Genomic DNA, 27,746 nt, shown 5'->3' on the forward strand with positions numbered 1-27,746 from the left:
TAAAATTTGCTCTGTAAAAATATTTAACATTTTAAAACTAGTGTGTTGAAGCTTTTCAATAATTATTTTAAATCAAAGAAAAATAATTAAACATATTTAAAGTGTTTTTCACTTGTTTTTCTTAAAGATGTATTGTCCCTTTGACTAATTCCAAAAAAATAAAAAATAACAGATTTCGAAAAAAGGTGGGTCATTTTGAAGTATCATAATAGTTATTAACTTTTTAATATAGGGCTAATTTTTATCCTTTTTTGGTAAAGAGGTGTTGTAAAAAAGCTGCTTTTATTAATGAAATTCGTATTTTCGTATCTATTAAAAATAGGCCTATCCTTTTCCATTGTATATCTTGCGCTTACGACTCTTACGCTTACGTAAAGTTGACTCCAAGTCAACTTTACGTAAGAATCGTTAATAACGCAACGCAAGTGATCGCAAGCAATAAAATCCCGGTTTCCTGTTAATTCGCGATAAATCGACGTATCAGACGGAGATTCGATACCCCGGTTTCCTGTCGATCGTCTATTTTTCTTGCGTTTACGTCGATTTCACCAAAATATTGTCGTAAGCGGTTTCCTGTCAAATGTTGGTTTCTTACGTAAAATCGACGTAACAATCGTAACTGACGTTAGAAAAACTGCCTCTTACGTCGACAGGAAACCAGCCTTTAGTATCAACAGTAACATTTTTCCTTACTGACCGTGACAAAATCTATTGAAATTGTACATGATTTTCACCAAATAATGCGTTAAATATATGGATTCCACAGAGTTTTTAGCTCTTTTGGCGTTCCATAGAAACCTAAATATTGATCATTGAGTGAGTGAAATTCGCGAACAGTATGCGAGAAAAACGTCTGTAAAATCACCAATTTAACGGATTTATTGTTAATTTTATGTGATTTTTCTTTATTAAAGTTGGCCTACTAATTCTAAGGTGTGGTAATTCAGGATAAAGTTGGTTAACAAATTTCGAGTTAAAATACAAGGCAGGTGCAAAAGGGAACTAGCGGGCCCAGGCTACTTCAATTTCGGTGATTTCCTGTCTCGCAATTTTGGGAAATGATAAAATGATGCCTCGCATTTTTTGATGCTTGTAGAACAATGCCTCGCATAAATTTATGACTTGCCTCGCTTGCCTTCCCTGCCTCGCACTTTGTTAATACCTGCTAGAGCATTAGGTAAGGCAAGCCTACTACTAGCTAAGGTCTAGGCCTAGGAAGAAAGCAAAAACACTCACTTTTTCCGAATGCAAATAACTAGAATTTATTATCATCTAGACTAGGAGGGCAGGCTAATAATAATTCTTGAACTATAATAAATAAAGACCTGCTGGCAACAATCAATAGAAAATACACTGTAGTCTCATTTCCACAGGCATTTATTTGATATGATAAGAGCCGTAGAAGGCAGTAACAACTCCACTCCCAAAGATTTGTAATAAGACTTTTTTTATGTAGAGCATCTTGTGTATCTTGTGTATGTTTGTCTTGTGAACGGGATTGCCACCTTTAAGAAGGATAGTGAATGAATTCGCTTATAGTTATCTTTGGCAATTTGCCTAAATATATAAAAACAAAACATAGCAGGAGCCTCTTCAAGACATGAGGCATTTGTGCTACCTGTTTTACTAAAAATACATGGACTACCATTTACACTAGTTTTCAGATACTGTATTTCGAGCCGACCACAGTTACATTGTTGATCCGGTCACATTTTTTAATCGCGTGATTTGTATCCAACAAAATTGAACTGTGCTTTAAAAAGACAACAGAAAAAAAATAATAGTTAAAGCCTTGTGAATGGTATACATTCTTTATAACAAAGGATTGACTCCATACTCTGCATAGGAATAGTTGGACAAAGATGACTTTCTAAAATCTGTGAAAGGAATTCAAGTTTCACTGAAAAATGTCAATTGATTAAGTAGTTATAAATAATCATATGTTTTCACAAAATGGCATGAAATGTGATGTCGACTAAAAAGTCACTTCAGATGTCTATGCACTACCAATGTTACGAGAAGAGAGCATGTGCCATTTAAGAGAAATAGGTGATCACAAAAACAGGAATAAAAAAAATATGGTGAGTCTTCCGAAGTGTTGAGACGAAATATTAATCGTGAGAACACAATTTGGTTTTGACAAATTAATATTATTTCTCTGGATTTCAAACAAACCTGATGAATCTATTCTCTGATGTTAATCATTATTGTTTCTATATTATGTATGGTTTATGGTTGGAAATTCCATTAATACACACACAAAACCATCTCTTGAATTGAAAAATTAAATTTATTGGAATAAGTGAAGCTGATATTTGTAATGATTTGACTGACCTCTATAACCCTCTTATCTTGATCTTTGGTGCCTCTGCTTTCATCATGGGATTTAGCAAGTAGCTTAAGCTGTCTTCCATAATAATTATGTACTATTGCATGCTTAAGTGTGAAGCCTATAACCTACAAATAAATTAATTACAGAAGAAATACTATATAAATAGATTGTATAAAACTTTATGCTAATGATATTCATAAAAAGCAGCATAAACATCTGACACACCTAACTGCTTGGAAGGTAAATTTTAAAGAGTAAAAATATACTAAGGTACCTGTTCTTATCTTCTGTAAACATTGAATTATGTCTATGGCAGAATATAGTTAACTTCTGTGTTTAAAATTAATTGTCGAACTCAAAAGTTAGGACTGAAAATGTTAGAAATCACAATAATCCATATCAACTTTTTATTGTCATTACCGCCACCTAGTTATGTTTTCGTATTGTGTTTGTCTGTTACCTCCACCTAGGAGGTTATGTTTTCACCCCTGCAGACCATCCAAACCTCCTCCCAAATGAAAAATCGGGAGGCTTTATTAAACTATAGAGGGTGCTATAATAGTAAATAAAACGATATGAAAAAACCTAAAAATATTGGCATCTATAATGCAGACATTCAAAAGCGGGACATATTGATTTTTTTTTATAGTAAATAAGGGGGGGGGGGGGGTGTGATGCATTCATTCTGTAGAAATGCTTCTGGACAAAGCCTGAATAATAACAACCTCCTAAAATGTCACCTATCACATACCCTGCCTGATTATTATTCTTCCGTTGTCACATGAAGACCCGATGCTTCTATACTCGTTGGTAGAGGGCAGGCCACCACCCGAGACAGGAGGAAAAATTAGCAAAACCAAGGAATAATTAATTATGTCGTTGATGGCGCTATTGAAAGATTAATTAATTATTTTGTCATCTCATATTGTTGCTATGATGTCGGAATTTAATTTATTTAGAAGAGAAAATTTGATACTGTATTAACTGATGATTGTCACACGCATGATTAAAAGCTGGGTTCGCTAACCGGATGTGTATATATATATAAACTTTATTTATTCACGAGACTGATGCAGTACAACTTGTTCAATCAATATTGATTGTTTTTACACAAGTTTGTGATATTACAAAAAAACAAACACCATATAAATACGACAAAAAAGATAGAACAAATTAAAATTGAAAATAAAAAAAATTACAGCAGAATCCCTTTTATCTGACACCTCTAATTAGGGTAAACCATACCAGTACTTCCCGTGTAAACGGGAACCCCTATCCAAGTGTATAATTTATGGGGATTCTACTGTAGTACATAATAAATGTTTTTGTTTTCATTTGCCTTAAAATAATATTGATAAAACACACATTTTACATAGTATCTAGCCTTTTAAAAGTTGGATGTACACCATCGTAGATACCATATCATTATTTTTGCAATGCATTTTTCAGATACGTTTTAAACAACTTAACTTTTTCCTATTCACTAGTTTGTAGTGCAATTAAGCATAATCACACAGTACTAAGACACAAAATAAAAAGATTTTGATGTAGGAACATTATATTGTAGGTACAGTATGTACTCCCAGAGTGCCCCCTTAAACAGTAAATCTACAGTAATTACAAAAAAAGATGTTCTGCTAACATACTATAGATATAAAGTAATGTAAAAAAGGTAATTTTTGTATTAAAAAAAACCTAACCTTTTTATCTTCAGTATCTACCCATTTCTGAACATCATTGAAAATCTCATCAACAGCCTTTAGTTTCTCACTGTTTTTAGTAGACGAGGTCACCCCATCAGACATTTTTTGATCATTTAATTCCATATCAGCTATGGCACAACCTTTAGTACATAAAGCTGAAATAAGATAACCTTTCTTCTTTTCCATATCCCTTAAAGACAAATAAACATGTGGTATATGTGTATACAAATAATGAATATTATGAGTTGGATGGTGAGAATATTTCATGAGATGAAAGATTTACTGCTATTTTAGCCTCATTAAATAGAGCAGTCAATCTTTTAAACTCATGAAATATTCTCTACCTTCAACGAATACAAAAAGAATGTCCGCAGATTTTCAATAGGCCATTTTGTAAATTAAATTAAATAACCATTTAACCTAGTTATATACCAGCACTTTCACTAAAAAAAAAAACGTTTTCACTTATAAAATGACAAAATAAATGGTTAATTCAACCAAAAACACATTAGATGGCAGCCAATTTTTCAGGGGAACAATACAGTACCATCCAGAAATGATCTACCCTTGCACGCAAAAATATTCGGGAAAAAATTGTGTGTCAATATTCTGCGAGAGGTCGATTTACGTAACTATTTAGCTCCTGCGAAAAGTTGGAACTCGCGGTATAGCATGCTCCAGCGATCCCTAACAAAAGGTCACATGGCTAGGTCATTACGTAAACCTTGACACGCCCTTTCATTCATAGAACAAAAATATTTCAACTCTATTATTTGACGAACAATAATCGCGCTTTGTGAGGCTAGTTTGTAAAACATTTTTTACAGAAAGAAAATACATTTATTTAGACTCAAAAAGAATAGTTGGGGAGCCAGAAAGGGTTCACCTGCACCCTCTAGCAAACTATGTTAACAATATTTTTTTGCTTCCTTATATCAATACAAATCAATTTTTTGCTGTTGGCCGAAAAAAAATTGGGATGCTTGGTCAGTACAGGGGCCAAAAGGTCAATATGGTCAAAGTTAGGACTGTGCGTATTAAATTTGGTAACTTTGGTATATTGGAATAGTTTTTGTGCCAAACTACTCAGAAGACACATATTGCTATTCACTCTAATGGGAAACTTTTGCCAAAAGTGGACAGAAACCCCTTTTCTGACCACTGGTCAAGAAATTGGCCATATGAATATCTCATCAACCACTGGTCAGAAAGTGATAATTGAGGTCTCAAATTACTCGCAAAGTATATGTTTATATTTGTTCTAATGTAATAAAAATCATAAAACTGTCAATAAACCCCTAATTTTGACCTTTGACATATAGCCGGCACAAATATTTTTGGTGTGGAGCACTCTTTTCATACCTTTCAGAAATTGTTGGGCGGATATGGTTGTAGTTGGTGTCAAAATACTCAGAAGATGCATATTTCTATTCACTTTAATGAGTGACCGTGAAACTTTATTTTTGACCATTGGTCAAGAAAATAGCCATATCAATATCTCAGCAACCACTAGTCAGAAAGTTATAATTTTATTCTCAAATTACTCGCAAAATATATATTTATATTTGCTCTAATACAACAGAAATACACAAAATGTTAAAAAACACCTTATTTTGACATTTAACCTATAGCTGCTACAAAGTGATAGTTTTGGTCTCAAAATACTAGGAATGAATATTATGTTCAAAAATGAAATAACAAGTTATGAAAAAGTGGAGCCTTTCTTTTCAGGTATCACATGATAAATTGAAACTCGTTGCCCATGATACACCATACGGTAGGCTACTCCAGGCCCGTAAATTAGTTTTTATAGAGGGGTTCGAATTTGGAAGCCTTTGATAGACCAACCAATTAGGATTAATTTGTATGTGTGTGGATGATGGTTTTCAGTAGAAGAGGTGGTGATTAGGAGAAAATTCTCTACCTCAGCCCGTGTTGGGATTGAGTAAGGATATTGCGAAAAGTTTTCACGTAGCCTATCGCAACGTAGAAATTGTAACGGTGGTGGACTTTCCTTTAAAGTAAATAACTATAATGATATCAATATTGAATATATCTCAGTGAATCTCAGAACCAAGCGTGGTAGCACTCTCAATGTCACTACGCCGTACAAGCCCCCATCAGCCACGGTTTCTTATTAGGAGGAACTAACTCAACTCCTTGAATTGTCGGGAGTCCATGAGAACGACTACATTCTCATTGGAGATCTAAATACAAACTTTCTCTCACCAAATGCCAGGTACAATCAAGTAATGGAAGAATGCAATCTTGTACAACTAGTTGACCAGCCAACCAGGACTACACAGATCTCCAAATCCATCATTGACATTGTCTTCTTTTGAATCGGCATTTATTTATTATATGCCATCTAGAACACTCTGTCAGAGTTACAGTTTAAATTTTTATATTTATATTATATTATATATTAACCTCAAATAAGGATTTGCACTTCGGCACAAGCGTCTATGAAATGTCGATGAGTGATCATGATGCTGTTATCACCGAAATCTCACAAAAACATTTCGTTCCTTCAAAAACATTAACAAAGAACGTTTTGTAAACGAACTAGAAAATGTTGAATGGGATAATCTATCCCGAATCATTAACGCCGATGAATTTATTGATTTATTTTATAATATTCTTATACAAATTTTGAATCGTCATGCACCCATTGTTAGTAGGCGTGCCTGGCTTATTGATAGGGATGATTTGCTTGATCTTATGCACATAAGAGATCGCGCACGTAGTAAAGCAAAGAAAAGTAACTCAGAACGTGACTGGCGATATGCAAAAAAACAAAAAAAACAAAAAAACCAAGCGACTAGAGAATTAAGAAATGCCAGATTAACATTTTTCAATGATTTTATTACTACTTCTGTCGGGGATTCTGGTAAGATGTGGGAAGGCCTTGGGCAGCTTCTCCCCAAAAAAGTGAAAACCCCCGCACCAAAGATCTTAATTGTTAACGACATCGAAGTAAGCAACCCTCTTGGTTGCTGACGCTTTCAATGACTATTTTGTCAATATCGGCCACACTCTTGTAAACAGAGAAAAGCTCGATCACCCTCCTTGCAACACAAACATCGAGGTAAACCAAAGACAATCACCAGTTTTTAGTTTTTAAACTATTAGTCAGGACGAAGTTGAGGGAGAGTTGCTCAGGGTCGATCCTAAGAAGGCCACTGGTCCGGACGGAATTGGGGGAAAGATCTTGAGACTGGCAGCCAAACACATTTCCAAACCTGTTACATATATCATAAATCATTCTATTAAATCAAACACTTTCACCCACATCTGGAAACAGTCGCATATCACCCCCATACATAAATCTGGTGATACTCAAGACTTAATCAACTACAGACCTATTTCCATACTGTAACTGCTCCAAAATCCTTGAAAAAATTATTCACACTCAACTTTACAATCACCGCTCACTGAAAATAACCTTCTTTGTTCCAGTCAATCTGGTTTCAGATCCGGCTTCTCCACACTGTCAGCAGTGACTAACACACTTAATAACTGGTATACTAAAATCAACCGCGGCTTTCTCACTGCCGCAGTTTCCATTGGCTTTTGACCTTGTGAATCACCAACTCCTTGTAAATAAACTCTCTTATTACAACATATCTCAATCGTCCTCACAACTTATTAAATCATACTTAACAAATCGCACCCAACATGTAAAAATTTGGGTAATGAAAGCCAACTTTTTAACAGTCCTCCCACAAAGTAGTTTGAGCAGAAACGGGTCATCAAATAATATATACCGTATATTGATGATATACAGCAGAAATAGGGCCTTTGATGTCAGATGCAAGGAAAATATTATGTTTTGGATAACTTACAATTTGATGAGGTGTGCATCTGCTCGTGTATCATGTTTGATGGCATAATAGGCAACTAGTTCAGATTGGTTTATGACACTAATCACTTTGTCTGCAGCAATAACTATCTCATCTAGCATTTTTGTTCTGTCCTGAAACAATACAAATATCCTCTTGTTGAAATTTGTTCTGTTACTTCTTGCATGCAGGTACTAAACACGACAAAATCCAAACACACAAAAACACAAAAAATACAAATCTATAGATGTAGTGGCAGCAACATAATTATCTTAATATACTACCATAATGAATGACACAAAGAAAATAATTGGTAATATGGCTACTGTATAATTACATAACCAGGTAAAAACAGAAATGATTCAATGGTAGAGGTAGCTACAAAAATATTAATTGTCCAAATATTCTTTAATGTTTTGTTTTATATTTTAACAGAGGAAAACCCTTGGAAAATATTTGTTTACATGACAGAAAAAAAGTTAACTGGCTATATACTGTACCTTATCAACTTCCAAAGAATGCATCTTGGCTACAAACAGTGGGATATGATCAGAATATTGACCAACCAGATCTTCAAAAATTGCATTTCCTTCAAGTCTAAAAAAAGAAATACATTTTTATAGCATTTTTCTTCTATTGATACATTTTTTTGCAATAGTGTAGGTAAACTTAAAAAAAATAAATGTGTTTTGTGTTTATATTAGGAATGTTTATACCGGTTATTAATTAAATAAGCGTGAATAGCAAGTTTCTATTATATCATGTATTTTTTTTGGAGACAGTTTGTTATTTGGGAGGATAATGATCTGTAATATTTATTTTGGTTAAGCGCTATACAAAAGACAATTATGATTATTAATATTAAAAATAAACATTCCGCATTGGTTGATTTAATACATTGGTGAAAATACTGTCAAGGAGTGTAGCAGAGAATTCTTGTTGGCCAGTCAATAAGTGGAAACTCCTGAAATATAATACCGGTACACAATAATACAAGGATACTTCATAGTTTCTTATCCCTGTCTACAATAATTTATTTCACAATGTTTATTAACAAACTGGAGTAGATGTACTTGATAAAAAAGTAGAGGCTTATATACACACATTTACAGGCATAAGAAACTCTAAATCGCCAAGTAAATACCGTATTTAATAAGGTATTTTTTTAATACCGTATATATACGGTATATTTTTGGCAGCGGAAACAGTGTTCATAAAAAATATACCGTATTTTGTATTCCACATTTTCCCCACCAAATTTGTGGATAATTGTGGATTGTAGATAAAATATTTATAAATTTATACCATATTTTTGGTTTTGCTGCCAATAAAAAATACTGTATATTTTGATTTTCTGTAAGGTTTTTACACATTGATGGATAATCTATAGTCAATGAAAGTAAGGAACAACATCACAACATTTGCAAATTATCTGTTGTGGAAACAGGACAGTCAGATTTAGATAATTTAGCAAAAATTAAAAAAAAGTATGGGGTGTGCAAATAACAAAACAAACAGAGACTGTGAAAGCAGAGGCTACAACATCGCCAAAGATAACAAATTCTAATTTGGGCAAGGAAGGAATAACTTGTCCCCATATTGGGGGATCAAAAGGCAGGTTGGGTAAAAAAGATGAATTTTAACACGACCAACCAAGATAGTACTTCTAGCAGAAACGGGGTACTAAAAAATACAGTATAAAATATACTGTATTTTATACCATATTTTGAGGATATGCAACATGATTAATCTAAAAGTTTCTGCTGTTCACTCAATTCACAAATCAATGCAAATTAAAATCTGGTCATTTTTGTATGAATTATATTTTAAACAGCGTATCCCTGATCTTCTGGTTGTATTCACCTCGAGAGCTAGGGCTACGGTAGACACAAGCGATAAGATCAGATTTTTCTCCATATTCAATAGACAAGTTATCACTTCTATATCAATCCAGACTTCGTCAATAACAACTTCAGAAAAATATCCTTGCGCACCAGGATTAGGACGCCACCACCTCCATCACTTGGAATTCTATCTCTTCTATAAACTAAATAAATATTGGTATCAAAATAAGTAATTCTATCATGACTCTCTTCCAACTTTGTCTCGGTAACAAAAATAAGACATATTTGTGTATACCACGATCGGAAAACACCCCTATTTGGGGCAAACCTAAATTCGTTTTAATTGTCAATAACTAATTATTTAACTCAATTTAATTAGTAAACAGGGTTACATCCGGTGGTTAAAATCAGTATCGAAAGTATGAACCAAATTTACAAAACCTCACACAAAAAATTGAAACTTTGCACAAGTGTAATTTATATCATGCGCTAACTTTTAAAAAAATTACGCGCACACGCATGTTTAAACATAATAAGTGCGAAAAATTTCTAATTAACTTTCTAAACAGTATGTCATTTTAATTCCCATGTGCGTGCAAATTTTTACGAGCGCGGTGCACATACTTTTATTATGTTTTAAAAAATATACCTATTTTTAATAGGTTATAGCTCTTCAGGATGGCTGGTGACCCCCATTTTTAGAAATTTATTATGGAAGCTGATGAGTTGTAGATATGAATTCATATACAATTTGTACCTACCGGATGTCACCATATGGTCATTTTAAAAATGGGATTTTTCTCTCTTTTGTACTAATTAATCTCATTTAATAGAGCACATCACGCTATAAATGCGTACCCCATTCTATCATGTTCTTTCTCAATCAATTCTCTTGAGTCAAAAACATTTTCAATTTTTATTACGTCAGAAACGGGAGAAAAACGGTATAAAAAATACAGTATTTTATACCGTATTTTGAGCAGTTGCAGCAGAAGCAGGCCCTAACTGTATGGTAATACATTGTAATAATAGATAATTATTATCGGACTTCTTTATTACGTTCTACTAAGGCAAGAAATGCATATCATTATTTTGGTCATGTGATCGATGTAAACATGCGGCAGTGGAACATAGAATCGAGGGACTGACAAGTCACAAAAGATCGCTTTTCTCAAAAACTACACCCTAACCCACTCCCCCCTGTATAACATATATTTGGAATAAAAAAAATTGTCCAACAAATTTTAGAGCCAGATGACACCTATTTTAATTTCCTCCTGGTCTATACCGTCCTACACCTGCCAGACTCATTCCCAGGTGTACTCCTGTCGGACCCATTCCCGGGTGCAAGTCTGGGAGGATGATCATTGAAGTTACCTACTGAAAGATGAGTATTCCCGAGACCGGCTCATCTTCCCATATGTGTCTTGTTCGCGAGTTTATACTCGAAGGTCGAGTTGGATGTTTTGTTTGGCAAACCATCCCTCTGGGATATATAGTTTTTTTTTGGAAATCCAGGGCGGAGAATTTGAATCATATATTTCATTTTCTATTCAGACACTAGGGTGCAACTTCGTATTAGAAAAAAAACACAAGTTAGTCTTCAAGGTCAAGGTCAAATCTCAACATTCTTAATTTGCACCGGTTGAGCTGAAACTTGGAGAAAACAGTCTATATTATTTTTATTTTATATTATTTCATTCAGTTCACAACCAACAGCGATGAAACGCCACTAACAGGTTGCAGGAGGAAGGGTATGTGTAATTCCAAAATCGAGGAGGGCACCACCAAAGTTCATGCGATGTCAAAGGTCATGGTAAAATTTAAAAATTGCTCCAAACGAGCTGAAACATGGGTAAATTATTCAAACTTGTTAGGTGGGTTCAACAAGTTAGGTTGTCTAGGTCAAATCTTGAAATGTTCAAATTGCTTCGAACTAGCTGAGCCTTGAGGAAAACAATTCTGAGGATAAAATGAGTATGAATCTCAAGAATGGCGCCACCCAAGGTCATGCGATGTGAAACGTCAAGGTAAAATTTTAAAATTGCTCCAATCAAGCTAAAACTTGGGTCTTCAAACTTTGTGGCTGGGCGAGTTCTGTATGGATTTTGTATTGATATTACTAGGTCTATGCAAGTCCAAGGTCACAAATGTGACTGGATGTATAAAAATGTTCTATTGATATCGTTTATAGTTTCTAATTATTTTCAAGTCTATAGTTTCAGAGGAAATAAAAGATCTCTACTGCTAAAAAAAAATTAAGGAAATATACATGCGCCTTATAAATAAAAGCAGAAATTACGTTACAATATTTATTAGTACACATCGTGTTGAACTAAAGATTGAAGTTAATTATAACATTTATGACCCTCATGAAAACTATTATCATTTTAATGGTATTCCTCTGACTGGTTTTATGTTCTATTGAACATATCTCTAGTTCTATATTTGTATATGTATTTATTAAGATCTTCAAATAAAAATGTCAATGAATGTTATTATGTATATATTTGATGACTACATAAATTTGATCGCATCTGTTTGTTTTCTACACCTGTAAGTTAGTAAAATCCAGGACATGTCAAGGACATTCAATGTCGGATGGTGATTACGGCTCGGAGGAAGCTAAAGGGTTCTGGCCTATCTATACAGGAAGACTTAACCCGTAAACGCATCGATCTGTTACGAAAAACAAGTGAGCATCATAGGGTATGGTCAGCATGGTTGGTAGATGGAAGAGTGTTTGCATTGATCTAAGTTAAAGGCCGGGAAGTTGTGAAGCCAATTCGTTCTTTTGTTGATCTTGAAAACTATTATTTTTCACATACATGGAACTGTTTAGATCCAATTGACTTTTTTCAAGAACATATTTTGTTGCAAAACTTTTACTTTTTGAAATTATTATTCATTTATTTATCTTATATATAAAGTGTTTCCTCAACTTGTTTATTCATAATTTCTTATTCTGAATTTCATAAATTCATTATTGAAATAATTGTTCTCGTTTATATTTCTGCAACATAAATAAGACATTTTTTAGCTAAACACATTGACCAATTTTTATTTATTTTTTTTCAATTATTAAATTATTTCCTTATTATATTATTTGTTATTATTATTCAAGAAAACTCATGACTTTGACCCTGATACAAATTTGTTCTCTACTTCTACCCAGCCCAATTGTAAGTACTATCAACCTGACCAACTAACCCACTTAATTGGAGAGCGCAGTCACATGAAAAACTTTTCTTCCTTGCATATTAATTCTAGAAGTTTACTTCATAATATTGATTCTTTCAAATTATTTTTCACCAATGACAATTATGATTTCTATGTAATTGCAGTCTCGGAAACCTGGTTGAAAGATGATAATCCATTAACCAATATCTCAAGTTATTCTTTCATTTCGCTAAACAGACTAGGGCAGGCTGGTGGAGGTGTGGGGTTGTGTTCAAAGAGAGAACTGATCTTTTCCTAGACCCCCCCCCCCCCCTGTGTGTCTCCCTGTTTATAGAACTTGAAATTGAATCCAATCAAAACATTATTGTTGGTGTAATCTATAGGGCACCATCCCTTGATACGAATGCTTTTATTGATGCTTTTGATCTCCTGTTAAATAATTTAGCAAAAACCAACAAAAAATTTACTTATTAGGTGATTTTAACATTGACCTACTTAAACATCAGTCTGATTATCAATCCAACAATTTTGTTAATTCTGTCTTTAGTAATCTCTTTTTAAGAATCAATAGACCAACCAACTTGTATTACCCGAACGTCAGCAACATTAATTGACAACATATTAACTAATCAAATTGAATCTTTAAGTCTATCAGGACTTTTCTATAGTGACATTAGTGATCATTTGCCCATTTTTAACATTACACCCCTATCAAATATACCAACCCGTCCCAAAATCTATGTAAACCCTAATCATACCTTAAACCTTAAAAATTTAACGAAACAAATATTTCAAACTTAAAAAACGATTTGACAAACATGAATTGGACTGGTGTTTATGGTACGGATGATCCTAATATTGCTTTACTTTCATTTGAAACTGAATTTAAACGACTGTATGATAAACATTTTCAAATTCAAGAGCAGTCTGCAGGAAAAAAAATAATAAAGACCTGGATGACGGATGAACTTTAAAATTTAATAAAGCATAAACAAAAACTGTATTCCAAATCCCTCCGCTATTCCAATGACAAAAACATTAATGAATATAAACAAAGGGAACGTAACTGATGATCCCAACATAATTTCAAATCATTTAAATAATTTTTTTGTTGATATTGGACCTACCCTCGCCAAAAATATACACATCTAATGCAAATTTTAAAAAATTACCTCCCTCCGCCATCCATAAATTCTTTATTTCTTAATCCTGTGACTGTTTTTGAGATCATGGATATTGTTATGCGCCTCAAAAATGGAAAGGACCTGGCATTGATGATATTAACTCGTCTATTATTATCCCTTTAATTTCTGAACCCCTCTGCTACATTTTCAATCTTTGTTTTATAAATGGCACCTTTCCTGACAACCTTAAACTAGCTAAAGTAACTCCTATTTTTAAAACTGGTGACAAATCTGATTCCAGTAATTACCGTCCTATATCAGTGCTACCGATTTTTTCCAAAATAATACGCCTTATTTATGATCGAACATACAATTATCTTCAGAAAAATAATATACTTTACAATAAACAATTTGGCTTTCGTAAGAACTATAATACATCTACCGCACTTCTTTAATTAACAAATGAAATTGTTGGGGCTTTCGAGAGGTGTGAAATTGCCATTGGTATTTTCATTGACCTCTCGATGGCCTTTGATACAATTGATCACAATATTTTATCATATAAGTATAATTATGGAATCTGTGGCCCTGTATATAATTTATTCAAAAGCTACCTCTGAAACCTAAATTTAAACACACCCTTTCTGATTTTCTTCCTATTATTTGTGGAGTCCCTCAAGGTTCTCTGCTTGGGCCTCTATTATTTTTATTATACATAAATGATATCCATAATGCCTCGAATATGTTTTCGTTTCTGTTGTATGCTGATGACACAACCCTAATTTACACTGATAAAAATGTAGATTCCCTTTTTAAAATATCAACTGAAAATCTATCCAAAATTTTAACATACTTTTCTGCAAACAACTTTCTGTTAATTTAAAGAAGTGTTGTTGTATGGTGTTAAAAAATTCACAAATACCACTAAATACCTGTACTTTCAAATTAAAAATCAATTAATACCTATTGTTGAGAAAACTAAATTTGCAGCAATTGATTAATAATTATTAGCGTTTATTACCGTACCGGTAAATGAAGTACCTTCATCGGGGATTGTTAGTCGCGTGTGTTTTCCGGAAAAGGTAAGCTACGATTGTTTTGCTGTTTTCTAGTGCGCTGTGAAGCATAATTTTCAGTGAATTTTACGTGTGAGTACCGTTTTCGGCCATCTAGGGGTGTCATTTAACAAAATTAAGTAATACTTTTATTACTGTTCAGTGTTTTAAAAAATTATTAGAAAGAATTCATATTACGTTTCTATATTATAACAATTTTCAAGGACAAATGTCATTCTATTTTTTTATATAGACTTTCAAGGAAATTAAGGACGCGTACGAACCCTGTCCTGTGTATGTGGCATGCTTTGAGAATTTCCAGATTCGTAAAATTCTGGTATATAAAAGTTGGATGGCAATTGTCCCCTGATACAGTCCCCTTTTTGTAAATTGTATTTATATTTGAATTATTATTAATAAACTCTTACTTGGACATCCAAGCTATTTTAAGGTCACGAATAGCATCTGCAAATTCTTCTTCTTTATTTTTATCTTTTGACTTATCGGCTTTAGTATTACTTGCTTTGTGGGGCGTCTGTGTTAGTACATACATAAAAGGATAGCTGTCCTGTACCAAAAACAAAGAAAAAAACAAACAATTATGATGATGAGTTAACATCAATTGTAAAATTATTATTCAAGAAAACGTTGTAGCATTGTTTAAATTCTTTCAATTTATCACGAACTAAAACACTAAAAAAAGAAAGAAAATAAAATTTAATTGATTTGATATTGACTTGACTAAATATTAAACAATATTTCAAAATACAGTATACAGTATCTAAACTCACTGGTTTCAAACCAACATTTCTTTTTCCCTCTGACCCTTGATCTGCTTGGGTGCCTTTGTTCCACTTGACCTGGCAACAAGGTCAAAGGTCAGAGAAAAAATTTAAATATTAAACCGATGACATGCAATTGAAAGAGATATAAACTTGCAATCTTGTAATTTGTTATTAGTACCCATATTAGGTTTAATCTGTGAACAAATTAAAAAAAAACAAATCTAATTGGTTATTTGATGGATAATTTGTGTTATCTAGGATCATCTTTTTTTCCTGTTATCCACACTTAATGTGAATAACCATTGTGACTGTCAAGTTTGTATATTTTCTTTAACCAACCATCATCATCAAAGTTACTCTCATTTCTCTCCAGGATTTTTGTACGGGATGTTTCTCATTATATAAACCTATATTTGATCTGATCTTTTGATGACGTCAGCATGACTTACACTTACACACTGGATATAGTAAAAATAACTTACAGATTAGCAGTGTTAATACTTGGAACTTTTTACATTGGTCAATGTGTGAAATACGTATAGGAAATTTTCAGTTGGGCAACTTTGTCAAGTCACAACCCACAAAAAAATATTTCTATATATTATATAGATTATGTAAATATGTGAATGCAATTGGTCGAAATGGCATCACATGTAATTTTTGTGCCTCCATCATTAGACAAATAAAATCCAATGAAATTATGTTATATAATTTTCGCGTAGTAACTCGCACTGTGTTACTAGACAAATACAACAAATATTGGTTGTCAAACTCACGACATCTGTATCGCAAGGCATTGCTCTAACCGTTGCAACATCAAACAAGCTTGCAATAATATATCACCTGACATTTATTTATATGATTACATAGAGCCCTCTAAAAATATGAATTTACATCTACCCAGCTCTATGTGGCCGGCTATATGAAATAACAAATGTCGCCTTCTATATTGGTGAATTATTACCTTCTTCTATATTATAATAGCACTAAGCCAAAATTCGTTTCTCTATCTCCTCTTAAACCGCAAGTCCGATACCAGCGGAAAATTTGTACGAAAAATGTGTTTTTTATTAGACCACTTTCTTTGCAACCGCCGAACGCTGCATCCCTCAGGGATGTCGATTTTAACCAAGTTAAACTATGAACAAAATTCTTACCCACTACATACTATATACCAGGATGAATTGATATATTAAAATATAAAAATATTATTAACATTTATCAGTAGAAATGTTGTATTCGTTTTTAAAATCTTTAATTTGAAATACTTTGCGAAACAAGGTAATACTAATAATAAGTTTGGTCACACCACATTCAAAATGGTATATATTTTAAATCAGCATTAGGTGTACAAAATATTTTTTTATTTTGATATTAATAGTTTTAAATTTAAAGATAAAAATTTGGCTGTATCTAAATAAGTTTGGGCTACAAAATATGATAAAACTTGTATTATACCTTTTTTCCAAGATCACCTTTAGCCAATGTCATTGTGCCGGTAAGAATCTGACCCAAAGTTGCTCCTTTTGGCAACCTATCATCAGGTATTGGTGGAATAAATATAGGCACTGAATTTCCTGCCATGAGGTTCATTGTGTTGAACTTGTTCTTGCCATTAAGAGCAGACAGAACTGATGGAAACATATCAATGGTGAAGCTTGTTGACAATTTCTGATCAATAAGCATAACCATATCTTTGATTTTTTCTAGCATTTCTTTCTTCTCATGACGTACTTGAAATCGTAAAGTATAGTCACCCTTTTCCAGCTTTAATGTGTACTGATGAATAATAATTGTAAACAATTAAGGATTAAGTATTCCAAGTTTAAGTGTACTTCGTTTAAGTCTGCATTTGCAAGACATTTTTATTCGCATCCACTTATATACAGGTTTCAGTAAAATAATACTTTTGAGCATTCTGTATGGTAAACATACTAACGAAATGAATATAAAAATGGAATTTCATATCAAGTCTAATAAACATATACCGGTATTAAGGAAATTAATAATTACTTGTTGAGGATAAGCATCACCAGCACCTATATATTGCTTGTTGCTGTCAAAAAGCATCCAAAGTTGGCTCTCATATTCAGATTCATATAGTAGGTCACTTAGTAAAGGGCAGTTGGGCGTGATCTCTGATGTTTTACTCTATTCAAAATGAAATAAAAATTAGTTATGGCATACAAAATCTCGTTTTCAAGAAAACAACATGATTTTACATATTGTTGGAATACACTCTGTATCAGGTTTACAATATAGTAGATGATACTTTTACCTGATGAAAATTATATGTAAGAAGTAGTTCATATATTTGTCTACCCTCTGTTAGAACATCTCTAGAGCCAAGTGGTTTAATTTTGGCATCAGAAGGCCTAAAAAAGAATCCATTTTTAAAATAAGAGCATAGACTAAATAAACATTCAAAATATTAAATGAAATTATGAATAATGACCATCATGCACATGTGCGCTTTAAAACTTTAAAATTATCAAAATCAATTTAAGATTAAATTAGAGCGCCGTTCCGCAACCTATGGGTCGCGAAAAAAAATTGATGGGTCGCGAAATCGTCTCTGATGCTGAAACTTGTTGGGGAATAGGGGGAATTCCTGTTTAGGACAAGGATTTAATCACCTACAAGTTTTTTCTACTGCGATAGTTTTCTGTAGTTGCTGCCGAGGGCTTTTAAAGTTCCGCTTTACTTGTATGGTGTGGACCGGCGCTAGGAACTTCTACAATGAACATATTAAGAAAAGCCTAAACTAGGTTCAGTAGAGTCAGAATAGTTTGAGTGAGGAGAACAGTGTTTTTTCCTTGCCAATATACATAAATAAGTCCAAAACCACACAAAAAAAAATCATTTTAAATACGATCTTTAATTTTTCAAAATCTCTATCATTTTCAGCCAATTAGAGGTGCCATTTATCATGAATTTTACGTGCGAGTGTACATGATTTCACCCCTTTTATGAACACTGATCAAGAAATTGGCCATATGAATATCTCAACATAGATACATTATTCTATTCATTCTAATGAATAACATCACAGTTAAATCTCTCATCACCAAGTTCATTATTAATATTTGGTATTATAATTACAATCTAAACACGTACATTACTTTTCCGACTAGAGACAACAATATACTTGATAAATGCTATGGAAGTATTAAAGGTGCTTACAAAGCAAACGCTAAAGCAGGCCTGGGTCAATCAGATCATAGTATTGTTCACCTAATACCCAAGTATAAGCAGAAACTGTAACAACGCAAGCCTAAAATCAAGAAAGTTAAAGTTTGGACAGATGAGACGATTGATGAACTTAGGTGCTGTATTGAGTCTACAAATTGGGACACATTCGATTTATGAGACAACCGATGCTATAAGTAGCTATTTAATTTTTTGTATTACATTTTGTGTAATAAGGAGAAAACTATTAAAGTCTATCCAAATTCCAAGAATTGGATTAATAAAGATATTAAAAGATTACTTAGATTAAAACAAACTGCTGTAAATAATAATGATAACAATTAAAAAAAAATAGTTCAATTGCACTTAGATAAGTTGATTAAAGATGGGAAACGAAAGTTTGGCGAGAAGATTAGGGATAGCTTTAAAAATGGAAATCCCAAGAGTGCGTGGAATGGTTTAAAAACTATTATTGGTAATGATATTAGAAAGAATATGGTTATTCCGTCAGATGTTGAACCTTGTGATTTGCAAATAAGCTTAATGAATTTTTTAACAAGTTTGATACTAACGAATTGGAAGATGAACTCATAAAATTGAAAGAATCATTGATAACATGTATAAATGATAATGCTTTTGATGATTTAAAAGTAAATGTATTAGATGTTGAAAATATATTTAAATGTACAAAGGCAAGGAAGTCTGCTGGGCCAGATCAAATTATTGGGAAGGTACTAAAATTATTTTGTAAGGATTTTGCGCCGATATTCACTGACATCTTTAATTGGTCGCTAGAGAGTGGTAAGGTTCCCAAGTTATGGAAATCTGCAAATATTACTCCGCTAAATAAGGTTACTCAACCTAAAGTTATGAATGACTATAGGCCCATTGCATTAACATCGCTTGTTATGAAGAGTTTCGAAAGATTGATTAAAAATATGTTAATTAAAGAAAACAAAGTATCAAACGGAACCATACCAATTTGCTTATTGTTCAAACAGAAGCGTAGAGGATGCTACTTTGCGTCTCTTACAACCAATCTATGAGCACTTAGATAAGGCTATGTAAGATCATTGTTTATTGACTACAGTTCCGCCTTCAATACTATTCGGCCAAGTGTACTATTGAGGAAGCTGATAACAATGAATGTAAATCCTTATTTATGTTCATGGATTAGCAATTTTATTACTGGTAGAAGTTCACGAGTTAGGTTAACAATTTTAATTTGAATTATATTGACCCTAATACGGAAACGCCGCAAGGATGTGTGTTATTCCCACTTTTATTTTCAATATATGTTAGTGATTTAAGATGTAATGTTAATTCATGTACCGTAACCTTATCAAGTTTGCGGATGATATGTGTTGGACTGGTTATTACAGGAGGAGATGAATTTGTATATAGAGAAGAAGTATCAAGCGTTTTAGATTGGTGTAATACTAATTATTTGTGTATTTATTCTAAAAAAAACAAAGAGCTTATATTTGACTTCAGAAAAAATGTTAATCACATTCCACTTGTTATTGACGGAAAGTATGTTGAAAATCCCAAGTCTCAAATATTTAGCGGTTTGGATAGATACGAATCTAAGTTGGGATACACATACGTGCAAAGTGTATGTTAAGGTGTTCAATGACTGTATTCCTTAAGGAAGTTGAAAAAATATAATATAGGCCATGATTCTTTATTTCTTTTTTATGAAAGTGTTATTCAATCTGTATTAAGCTTTTGCTGTGTTACTTGGGTAAATGGTCTAACAAAGAACAATTTGAGTAAGTTAAACAGAATAATAATAATAGTTCATTCTTATATAGCGCATATAAGCAAGCTCTCAATACGCTGAACATTATTACCCCAGTCATTTTTTGGATCAAACACGTATGGAAACATACTCCCATAATGCAGCTAGTAATCAGCGCAAAGTTGTGTCTTGATCTAACCGGGTTCCCATTTATACACCTGAGTGGAGAGAGGCAAACGTAAGTAAAGTATCTTGCCTAAGGCTACAAGCAATGCGGCGAGAGTTGGATTCGAACCTCGATCTCATGATCAGTAGTCGAACGTCAACACACTGCGCCACACGCAATAGTTAGGAATGCAAGCAAAATTACTGGTGTCGAGATTAAAGATATCACACAAATGTGTAATGATGAAATTATATCTAAATTAAATAGTATTTTAGCTGATGAATCTCATATTCTCAACAATAAGTTAGTAGTTACCAGATCTGGAAGATTAACAACAATTCCAGTTAAAACAAATTTTCATTCTTACCTAGCGCTATTAGACTACACAACAATGAGTTTCAAAGATAGGTCATTAGGTCTGTTGTATTTTATATGATGGTTTTATTTTTTTATAGCTATTTATCCTATTTTTATATATTTGTAATGCAATTCATTTCAGTCCTTGACGTCGTTTTGTAATTGGATGTATTTTTATTATACCGAATAAATAAATTAAAAAAACATCCTAGATTTATATAGCGCCTAATATTGTGAAACCTCTAAGCGCTGAACATTATTACCCTAAGCATTTTTAGTATGGAAAGATATTCCCATTATGCAGCTAGTAATCAGCACAAAGTTAAGAGTTGTTACGTCACACATCAACTATGCAACCTCCTCTGTTGTGTACCTCCATGGCCAGATCTATAAATACCATGCCACTAAATTAAAACAGTGTTTATTCTCGGCAGCCGGCTGGCCAACCGTATCGACTGAGTGCATCGTTGAAGTTTTAATTTATTACATCTATCCTTTGAACAGAATGAATTTCATAAATCACGGTTAGTTCAGTGAGTAAAACGCTGTGGCCATTGATATTAATGCTTAGTACATTCGAGTTCGAATCCACGAAATGTGTAAATAAAAGTATCACCCCTTAAAGGAAAAAATCAAAACTTGACACAGTTTCAAATAATAAGTATATATAATAAAATATAGTTTGGTATTTTATACTTTTGTTAGTGTCTCATCTAAGTTTGACTACCACCACCATGTGCACTTTTTTGTGTCAAGTCCGTAAGCAGCTGTAGTTTTATTATTCCAATACTTTTCTCATTGAAATGTTTTAAACTGCTGACTGATTGACGGAGTTCAACCTACATGTCCCTCTCATCTACTTCTTGCCCTCCTATTCGACATGTACATGCACGTTGTCACTTTCTGATGTGCACCCTAGATTAATATTCACACAGCACTATTTTTCTTTAGTTCGTAAAGACACAATAAAGTTCCATATCCAGTATTGCTTTCATTTTTGAGCTTACAGATAATTCAAAGTGAAGGAATACTTCGTGTATGTATAACAAAATCAATGGCCGTAAATAGTTCCGAATATTATTCTTCATACAATTTGTTTTTGAATAATTTAGATTTTCATAATTTAAAACACAAGAAAGAAACTGGGTATATTGATATAAAGTTTGCGGTACATCACATATATTATGCTTTGATCGTCCTTAGGAGTTTAAATTTGGTATTATAGCAAGATGATTTGGGCAGTCTGGAGGGTGTGTGGAGACGACGGCTAGTTATTAAACTAAATTATTAAATGTAAATGGGTTTTGATGAATGTAGATGTTGGTGTAATACAGTTTATAACATTCATCATCTAAAGTGTTTTTTTGCCGATAACCATTACGGATCATTCGTCGTAAAAACGTACACCAGGTCGAATCAAGTTTATTTGATTGTACAGACGTTAAAACCCAGTTTTGACAATTGAATGTCAATCGACTTCGAATATATAATAAGCTCGTAGGAAAATCAAACGAGTTTGGAGAAGAATATTGTGATTTAATAAAACATTCATTGACGAAAATTTGTTTTTGGCAGATTCGATGCGACTATTGAATTCCCAGTTTCCTGTGGTATTCTGGTCATGGACGATTTGCGAGCCAAGATAGCGAAAAAATTTCGGTGTTTTTGATAGGTTTTCCATCAAGGGATATAACACTCTTGGGATAAACATCTTCTCCATATGTGAATTTACGATTGGTAGTCATGGTTTCTGTTTTAGTCGCATTTATTTTCAGTTTGAATTGTTTGAAAATGGAATCGATCGATGATGATTCGAGTGAAGCAAACGAATATGGATATAACACGATATCATCGGCGTAACCTGCTCAATCGAGTTGCGATGTGCCAACAGTTGGTCCACGTTTAATAGTTGCATGTTCTTCGCGAGTAGTAGGTATTCGATATTTGAATTCAAAGAAATCTAATCTTTGATTGGTTGCGTGATGCATGAAAATTCTCATTACAAAGTCAATATATAAATCAAACAATGGAGGAGGTTCGGGTCCTCCTTGACGAACACCAGCGGTTGTTGGTACGTTTCATCTTTCAACACTTAAACGGATATTGCCGAGAGATTTCTTGGAGTTGTTCAACAAACCCCGGTATATCTGTTGTAAGTTCAGTAGGAGTTTCGTCCTCTCGAGGTAGTGGTGGATTAAAATGGTTGGTAAAGTGATCGATGAGCGGTCAGAAAAGGGGTTTCCGTTTCACTTTTGGCAAACGTTGCCCATTAGAGTGAATAGAAATATGGGTCCTAAGTAGTTTGTCACAAAAATTATTCCAATACACTTGGCCCCTGTACCATTGTTTTTTTCAGCTAACAAACAAACAAAAATTGATTAGCATTATTATTATTTTATTATTATAACTTTCTTTAAACATGATATCTTGTTTCACCATAATTTGGCCGTGTTGACATTATAATTTGTATTAGGTAAAAATGAACTACTAAAGACTATATACAGTACAAATGGGTACACATATCAATAAAACAAATATACATTTACAAGGAATTACAAAAACAAAATATATCAAAATGAAGCAAAAACCATTACTTTACAAAAGTTTTAAAAATATTTTAACAGCAGGTGCATTTCTAGGTTGATCATTCAAATTATTCCACAACATTGCACCACGATAAGTTAGACTTTTCTTTTTATACTCTGTTTTTGGATGATATAATAATATATTGATAAAATGTATTGATATAAGGTAGCAAAAAAACATTGTTAATATATAGAGGGTGCAGGTAACTGCCTTTCAGATATCAATTAAATTCACTACTATAAACAGTCAAGTGTCAACAAAAAAACTCACACAATTTTAAAATGCTCAAAATCAATTTCTAATTAAATGATAGCATTGTTCAGGACATTTTGAACATCTCAAAATTATTCAATTTTTTAATTATTTACAATTGATATAATTGTGCCTATCGGATACTGTGACGTTATCATATTAGGCTATAAGCAGTAAATTCCAATGTTTCATCTACAAAATCTACAATTTATTTACATATTTTTAGAATAATAATTTTCTAAATAATAATAATAATAACTAGATTTGAACTCATCAACATGCAAATGCGTTAAACTATTATGAACGTCGACAATTATTATGCCATCCTATGACATGAATTAAATAGGTTACAGTGCTGAATTGTACCTATATCATTGCGGTATTATAACAGTATTTACAGAATACACTGTATATGTTATATACAGTGTAGCATAGATGAAATTACATGACCCATCTTTCAATCTAATTTTTAACATCATCAAAATGAAACATGTAGATAGCAATTTTGGAAGGAAATTATCTGAGCAACAACATATCAACGTGTTGAAGAAATTTGGATGCGTAGAATATGGAAGCGCGCTCTTTTAAATATCATGAACTATGACACTAAATATGAAATTACGACTTTTATAATTGAACTGGCCATATGATGACGTCACAACATCCGATGCACATAATTTGTACATGAATTCGTATCTACAATTCAACAGCTTCCAGAAAACGTTTTAATCATGAGTATCACTTATGAGCTATAATAAATTGAAATTTATTGGAATGATGAAAATAAGTGACCAAATTTTTTCATGCTTTTGTAAATCATGCGAAAGATAATTGATTGACCTATCCAATATCAAAATATGGGGGAAAATGGAATACGGAAAGGTGGAGATGCGCTCTATTAAATGTGATGAGCTATGACGGAAAAGACAAATATCCTATATTTTATATTCGAGTGGCCATATGATGATGTCACAATGTCCGGTTAGCCATATTACTGCATGATTCGATATTTACAACTCATCAATTTCCAGAATATGTGAAAAATTGTCCAATTCGAAGTGCTCGTATGACGTGATTTTAAATCGAAATTGTTTAAAAGTTGGTAAAAGAGTAGAAAAACATAATTCACACGAAAAAAAGATGTTTTTATCACTACAAGCGCACCATGCGCATAAAATTTGCGTGCTCGTGGACATTTTTACATACTTAAAATGACATGAAACGCGTAGAAAGTTGATTAGAAATTGATTTTTCGCATTTAAAAATTGTATACGCGCGTAACTTTCTTAACTCTTCTTAACTTTTTCCACAGAAAGTTAGCGCATGATATAAATTACACTTTTGCCAAGTTTCAATTTAAATTGTTTTATGGTTTTCGATCTATGTTAAATATGCGAAATTCATAAAATTGTGCATAACTTACGCTGCGCGACTCTAAATTTATATAACAAAGTTTCTTGCACATCTACAGTTACAGGTCAATCTTATGACAAAGTTATACAATCTTATGTTGGCCAGAATTAGAGATACGCTGCCGTGGAAAGAATATAGAAAAAAAAAAAAGATCCTGACAATAACAAGGGGTTATCCGCCAAGTGCGGATAACCAATAATAATATCCTGGATTTATATAGCACCTAATGTTGTGAAACCTCTAAGCACTGTACATAAACTAATACGATAAAAGGGATTCCAACCATGCCAAAAAAGACCCCATGCCATAATTAATATGATCTGGCCTAGTTAGCAGGCGTTCTCTATACTGTACCTAGCTAGGCTATCCTCTATTATGCATTCATTTTGATGGCTTGGTCCGAGGACTAGTATTCATACATCCCATCAGCCCAGTATTATTTTTATTTATGACATCCTTAAAAATTCAAAAAAATGATGCACTGTTTAAATATATACTTTTAACTTTAATATATGAACATTTTAAAGAAGAAAGTTAATGTTAAGTTTGTTATTTCGGCCCAAGAAAATGTCATAGTTTGTTTGAACAACCTGACTGATCGTTTTTATTTATTTTTTAAATATTTATCCACCCCCCCCCCCACCCCCCATTTAAGTTACAATAAATAAGTTATTGTATAATCATATATTTCTAAGAAATCATGTAGGCCTACGTACTCCGCGAAAACAAATAAAACATTAAAATTAGGAAATTCTCAAAATAAGGGCATGAAAATCTGTTGAAGACCATAACAACTTTTCAGTGACAGTTTCTTTATGATCTATCTTGATAGATTGCGACTTGTCAAATTACACATTGTGACCCTTTGATACAGTACCTCATCATCTTATATTCAAATTAAAATTTAATTTTAACAATCTGTGTAAGAGCTTACCTTATTTTGTGAAATAGGGAAAATTACAAGAAAATGTTTTAATTTAAAAAATGGCCATTACTATGGCAACAAGATACAGATATTTAAACTAATTTTGTCTGTGCATGTTTCAATCAACCAAACCTCTTTCACTGTGCAAATTTAAAAGAAAATTTTTTTTTTTTACTTTGGCCACCTAAAATCCATATTTTATAGACAACTGCTCTTAAAGGTGACATTTTCAAAACTAAAATGTTTTTTTGGCTGATATAAGGGGGAGGGGGAGGCGCGGTTTGCATGCCATTCCCACACCCCTTTGGATCCACCTCTCGCCTCTAGGTACTGTATGTATACTGCAGTGTACTTATATTACGGTCCTATCTTGATTCCTGAATCACATAATCACTAACTAGATGTGTCCGTCCATTGGACGGGCAATGGCTAGTATTACCTTAATGGTTGAACACAGTTCTTTATAGAGATAGTTGGTGACAATTCCTCTTGCTTAAGATTTGACTGAACATTCAGGCGCATCACTCCACCTGCAGCATGCTATAAAAAGAACCACACAAGTTCAGCTTTAATATGGTGTGCATGATCACTTAAAGTCAAATTAAAAACATTAAGCTTGTATTAATCATTGTTTTTACTGCTGGAGCAAATTTTGTCACAATAATGCAAGAATAGGCATAAGGTTCATCAAGAAGTGCATAATCATAATCAATTCATGATATTTATAACACACCTGAGTGTATCCTTGGCATTTGATTGGTTAATTATGCATCACATGCCATTCAGTATTAGTTCTACCTAAAATGTGATATCTAATGGTGATAACATTTTGAAAATTTTCTGCCACATGAGGTTGACTGATTCACATTCGATCAATCAATAGTCACAGCCGTATAAACTGTTCTACTCTACATCCAAAATTGGAGTACTGAAAATGGCCTACAATAGCTTCCCCTTTGACATTAGGGACTTTACAAAACATGACAGGAAGCCACAGGACGGTGCTCATGAATAATTTATGTTTGAGCTTTAACAAAATGGGCAGAGCGTGAAATTCTGTCGTCTTAACTTTTTGAGGACGATAAAGTTGCCATTTTCCCGTTTACAGAGAACAAATAGAAATAATGTACATATAACCTTAAATATACAGTTCAAATTACACTTAAACATGGAAATTTCAAAACTCAAAATAATATTTGAACTTCTAATTTAATTGTTCAACGATTTTTATTCTGTGCGGCGTTTGAATGCG

The 27,746-nt window shown here is 32.9% G+C and overlaps 1 protein-coding gene across 3 annotated transcripts in view; it reads right to left on the reverse strand.

Moving 5' to 3' along the window:
* The window catches only part of LOC144843744 (tripeptidyl-peptidase 2-like), a 117,795-nt gene that overhangs the window by 22,795 nt on the left and 67,254 nt on the right, over positions 1 to 27,746 (reverse strand). For 2 of the 3 annotated variants that reach the window (XM_078700668.1, XM_078700667.1), the window contains exons 16-25: positions 26,934 to 27,034; positions 18,144 to 18,240; positions 17,879 to 18,016; positions 17,324 to 17,644; positions 15,872 to 15,940; positions 15,509 to 15,648; positions 8,378 to 8,474; positions 7,881 to 8,011; positions 4,033 to 4,225; positions 2,335 to 2,457 (exon numbers count right to left, since the gene is read on the reverse strand). In XM_078700668.1, coding sequence (XP_078556794.1) covers positions 2,335 to 2,457; positions 4,033 to 4,225; positions 7,881 to 8,011; positions 8,378 to 8,474; positions 15,509 to 15,648; positions 15,872 to 15,940; positions 17,324 to 17,644; positions 17,879 to 18,016; positions 18,144 to 18,240; positions 26,934 to 27,034 — 1,410 coding nt within the window. The remainder of the gene's footprint in view (positions 1 to 2,334; positions 2,458 to 4,032; positions 4,226 to 7,880; positions 8,012 to 8,377; positions 8,475 to 15,508; positions 15,649 to 15,871; positions 15,941 to 17,323; positions 17,645 to 17,878; positions 18,017 to 18,143; positions 18,241 to 26,933; positions 27,035 to 27,746) is intronic. The other variant, XM_078700669.1, reaches the window with a different exon arrangement.

Source organism: Antedon bifida, chromosome 5 (genome assembly GCF_963402885.1).
Source record: "Antedon bifida chromosome 5, ecAntBifi1.1, whole genome shotgun sequence".
Lineage (NCBI taxonomy): Eukaryota > Metazoa > Echinodermata > Crinoidea > Comatulida > Antedonidae > Antedon > Antedon bifida.